Genomic DNA, 5,170 nt, shown 5'->3' with positions numbered 1-5,170 from the left:
CCAGCCAAACCAAGCTTAAAAGCAGCTGAGCTGGAACCCTGTTCAAACATGGGTCAAGACACAGTAGACCAGGCCTCCAATACAGGATTGTTTTGGTGCTGCCAAGTTCAGAATTGAACATGGTTTTTTCTATGCCTAAGTGCATGGATTGCAGAGACAGTGCTGACCACGGTCAGAATCCAGTGTGGAATCTAGCTGGTATTGGACTAAAAACCCCGTCCTGATCCAACAGGCTAGATCACACCTTCACAACGTGTCCATGACCACATAAAAGGAGATCTGGTTTTCCCTTTACAGTAGTCTCTGGAGTGCTGAGTCTTTCAGCAGGATTGCTGCCTCCTCTGCTTCTTCTACCTCTCCTGCTTTTCCATTTGGCCCATGCTTTTCCTGCATGGTCTCTCCTTCTCTTTCAGGCACCCATGGCAAGAGCCAGTGGCATCCACAAGACTCCAAATTATTCCAGGAAACAGGATTTTTAGCCATTCCGGATCTTTTTCTTCCAGGCAAGGCTGCTGGTTGAACTTTCCTCTGAGAGCAGTGCTGCCATCCAGGGAGCTGGGCATTAGAGACAGCAAAGTCCCTGTAAACAAAAGAGATCAAACACTCAGCAACTCATCTGTTACCCTCCTCACATCCAGGGACAGCCAGTGTCCTTTGATAGTGACAGGATGTCTGCCAAGTTGTTTTGCATGGCAGAAGATGGGAAAGTCCTAAGAATCGTGTCCTCCACAATACTACCATCCTGCATTGGTGAGTGGGAGGGGGGCAAAGGGGTTTCCTTCACCCCTCTAGTCTCCTAGTCTAGGTTTAGCGTCAGTTATCAGAAGTTTTCAGCGTCCCCTGACTGGAAAAGCTGAAATTTGAGTAAAAGCTAGTCTTGGAATCACAATCCTGTGGGATTTCACATGCTTATGGGGCAGTTACTTTTGGGGAGCAGGGTAGCAAGGCCTTATGTATTTCGATTTAGAACCAGTTTAAATGGAATTCTTACCCTCAGGCTCTCAGAAGATCAGTTTGTGGATGCTTCAGGTCACTGCTGTGGAGACTCTTTACCTATACGCCACGGCTCGGTGGGAGCTTAAGGTTCCCAAGATACCTGAAAGTCAAGACAACACAAGCATGTTAGCCCCTCATTTTCAGCAGGGAGATAATATGTGGAGTGGAAGGAGCACATCACTCTATTAGAGGGTTGAAAGCGCTAACCCCCTGCCATTTCTGGCAGCAGCTTGTAGTGTCACTGTTAGACTCCCTTTCCTTTCAGATCCCACTCAGTTCCCTGGACGTATATATAGGCAGTTTTATTTCTGAGGATTTGTTAGATAGCAAATTAAAGACAGTGGCTTTTTCTAGTACTTTGCAATTTAAACAGATCCTTATACTGCTTTTAAGTTGTCCCACTTCAGACTAGAAGCCCACAATGACTACCTATAGTACAGTACACGCGTCCTGCAGCAGGCTCTATGCTTCTGAACATTGGCTGCTAGCACGCATGTGTTTGCATAGCAGAATGGGTTGAGGGGAGAGTGAATATTTATATCTGGATTTCCCCCAAGAGAAGCTAGCAGAAAAACAAGCAGCTTTTTAAATCTAGATCTAGCTCTTCTGAGAGGCAAGAAAAGCAGGTGCCCCTTCAACGGACGACTTTCATTCTCTTCCCCTGCAACACACCAGAAGGAAGCTACTGCCCCTAGGAGTGTGAGGCTCTGGATAACCCTCCCGTGCGCCTCACGGTGGTTCTGCTCACCCCCTCCCATGGGATCGGCATCACCCCACCACTACAAAAGCCAGCACTTCCTCACGTGTGCTGCCACCACAGCGAAGGAGGTAACATTGTTTTCTACCAAGTAGTAAGGAAACTGCTTGTATGAACAGAAACATGCTCGTGACCCTTTGCCAGGGCTTCTCCGGGAGGGTGTAAAAGCCACTAGACAAGTTCCAGATGCTGCCAGAGAACAGTGCAGCCATCAGGGAGTCTAAGGAATTAGTCCATCTCCTCACTCGGAGCCTGGACTCTCAACCACTCCTTTGCAAAGCACCCCTTGACCAGCAGTGGGATAGAAGGGGGGGGGGGTATCAGCCCTTTCCCAGACCCGTCTCAGGGACCTGTTGGGCTCACCAAGGCTTTGCCTGGCAGAAGGTAGCACAGATGCTGTCCTTGGAGTGCGAGCACTCACACCTGTTCAGTGATCTCTTGCGACGCCTTGGTGGGCTTCCCAAGCCATAGGGAGCAGTTTGTCTGTTAAAACAAAAGAAATCAAATAAGCAACTACTCGTTATTAGCAAACAGATTTACAATGCAGGCTTGGGAGGCAGCCAAGCCATAATAAAAAAACAAAAAACAAAAAAAGAGCCATCTGTAGACACACGGTGAAGAGACCAATGATATTTCTAAAGCCTATAAAATTCAGCTCTTGCCTCCCACCACCCTTACCGGTAGCCTGGACCAGCATCAGCCAGCAAGTACTGGACTGCAAGTGGAGTTTTATCCTCCTTGAAGCTGCTCAGAAACACAGGGAAACATTCCCATGCAACAGTGATTATTCAGCATGCAGACCAAGTTTAACAGCAGAGGCAGCTCAGCTTCCTTCCATCTGGCTCGGAGTTTCCAGTGCCCAGTTTGCCAAGCACCAAGAGGCCCTCCTTCCCACAAACACACACGACAGTTTTGTATGCACAGGACATGTTACAAGTTAAAATGTCTTCGGGCTCTAACAGGTTCTTCTGATCACAGCACACTTTTATAGCTGTTGACGTGTGTTCATTCCCTTTCCATCTTTGATCACAATCCACCCCCACCACCTCCAAACTCCTCCCAGAGTTTGGGAATGGCTGAGACTGCAGCTATTTTCAGAGCAAGTTGTTACTAATGATTGTACATTAGCAGGCGTAATTATAACCACACCTGAATGAGAACGTCTGTTGGGACTGGATATAAAGGTGGCAGCCACAGGTCTGAAAAGAGCTCTGCTTCCCAGCCACAGGTTCTTAATGCCAAGCCCCATTAGAAATATTGGCATCTTAAAACGAGTGTTTGGAGTAACAGATGTAAAAGAAAAGAAGTTTGTGGCAAGTTGGAATTGCCACATTTTAATTTTTTTATGGTGGCAATTTGAAGGTTTTTTTAGTATAAATACTATGGGGGGAGGGGAATTACAATCACAAGGGGATTGACTTCCTGAGCTTTCATGCCATCTGTTTGGTGACAACATGAAGCAAGCGGCTGTAATCCCTAGAGGAAACAGGAGTTGTCCTTTTCTGGTGTTCCTATTTGCACTGTTATCTGCAACAGGTGACACACAAACTGGGATTCACTCTATCCCCAGCTCACCCCCCCCCCCAACCTTGGCCAACAACTACCAGCCAGAGAAATCCCTGCTTTTAGATCAATCATTTACTTATTAATTATCAGCAACATTCTCCGGAATAGCTGCGCAGATGCTCACCCTGGGGTGTTGACCCAGATAATATCCAGGTGACAGAAGTAAATGCACTCCTTGTCCTGCCAGCTGTTGCAAGAACATCTCTTTGTCCTGGGGTGCCTGCTGCTGGTTGTGGCTAGGAGGGACTCAAGGGGAGGACGGCCCATACCTGCAGCGGAGAGAAGAAAAATGGATCAGTTGTGCTATAGGTTTAAGAGCTCTGGAATGCACAATGGTATGTAAACGCTGCAATTACACCTCTATCAGGGATCAAGTTGATTTCAGTTTCCAAGGCAGTTTTACAGTAGGTGCAGCCTTGCTGATTAGGCAGTACTATCATAAAAGCACTTGCATAACTCAGCAGGGGAGTTTGCTAGAAAACCTGGAGCAACCAGGTATTGTAAAGGTAAAGTGGCACTGCTAGGGCACCTTTTGCTTTTTCTGGCAATCCCAGGCAGTGTAACTCGCTGGCAAATTGCACATGTTATTTATCTGCCCACAAACAAAAACACTGAGAGGCAGCTATCTTCCTGCCCATGCCTTCAACGCATGGTTGCGGGCTGCATGTTTATTTATTTTTTTTCTGTCTTGGCTTCTTATCAAACTATGACTGCAATCTGCATGTGCAAGTTCTCCGTGCCAGGCGCTAAAGCAGGCACCAGGCAGTGTCACTAGTGCACACAAGCAAACTGATTTCAAGCCAGGGGAGGAAATGGTGCAAATGCAATGTGCAGGCTGAGCTCCTAAGAAACAGGGTCTGGGGTGGACAATTGCAAGGGGGGTTGGCAAGAGTCTGCCCCCTCTCACCTGGTGCCCTCACGCCTCGCTCCGCGGAGGAGCAGAGAGCGGTTACACAGGCAGCGAGGGGGATCTGCTCTGGTGACGTGAAACGTCACGCTGCTCTGGCAAGCAGTCGGCAGGCTCCGAGGCTGAGCCAGGAGGACTCATCCCCAGCACACCTGCCCGGAGGTGCCACTTTCCTCTGCAGTGGCGTCTTCCAAAACCCAGCGCAACAATGAAATCCCCCTTTACAAAAACGTGCAAGAACAACAGGAGGGGTCTCACCTTCTCCCAGCAGGATGCAAAGGGTGATGGCGAGAGAAAAGAAGCCTGCGGGGCGGGTTACCATGGTGGCTGGGTTAAGCCTGGACCAGGAGGGGACGCTGAGGGCTGCCTTTCCCCAGGCCGGCCAGTAGCTCTCCTGGAGCTGGAGCCGCACCGGGCAGGTGCTTTATAGCGCCGCTGGCCGCCGCGTCACGCCCCGGACCCGCCCCCCAGCATGGGACGGGGGCAGATGAAAACAAAACCAGAAAGTAGGCGGCGAGCCAGCGGCGGCAGCCCGGCCCGCCCGCGCGGGACACGGCGCTGGGCCCGGCCCCGGGACCCCCAGCACCGCGGCCCGAGTCCAGCTGGGTCAGCCGGGGGGTCCCGCTCGGCCCCCAAGCGCAGCGCCCGCCGCGCCCTGACCCAGGGACCAGAGCGCACGTGGGGCGCGCTCGGCCCGCGGCCGGGGCCGGGGGCAGGACTCCGGGGCTTTGCTCCCGGGCAGGTGGGTGCAAAGGGCGCAGCCCGGCTCCCCCCTTTGTGCAGCTCAGCGCGGGGAGCAGAGCCAGGCCCTGGGGAGGCCGGAGAGCAGATTACAGGCACGCCAAGGAGAGCCACAGGCGACATAGGGACCTGTTCAGTCAGGTCTTTAGGGAGCTGATTTGCATCCTTAATGAACTACAGACTGCGCCCGGATTTGGGTGTGA

General features: G+C 51.2%; 1 protein-coding gene across 1 annotated transcript; it reads right to left on the bottom strand.

Moving 5' to 3' along the window:
- Positions 1-1,053: 1,053 nt before the first annotated feature.
- EDN2 (endothelin 2) lies at positions 1,054-4,548 on the bottom strand. Its single transcript, XM_065421879.1, has 4 exons — positions 4,485-4,548; positions 3,444-3,588; positions 2,117-2,236; positions 1,054-1,096 (listed from the first exon to the last, which is right to left on the bottom strand). Exons 1-4 carry the CDS (start codon positions 4,546-4,548, stop codon positions 1,054-1,056), a joined length of 372 nt encoding a protein of 123 aa, XP_065277951.1.
- Between the last annotated feature and the right edge of the window lie 622 nt (positions 4,549-5,170).

Source organism: Emys orbicularis, chromosome 23 (genome assembly GCF_028017835.1).
Source record: "Emys orbicularis isolate rEmyOrb1 chromosome 23, rEmyOrb1.hap1, whole genome shotgun sequence".
In the NCBI taxonomy this organism is placed as follows: Eukaryota; Metazoa; Chordata; order Testudines; family Emydidae; genus Emys; species Emys orbicularis.
The sequence above is the reverse complement of the archived record's forward strand: the minus strand, read 5'-3'. Positions and strand labels throughout refer to the sequence as shown.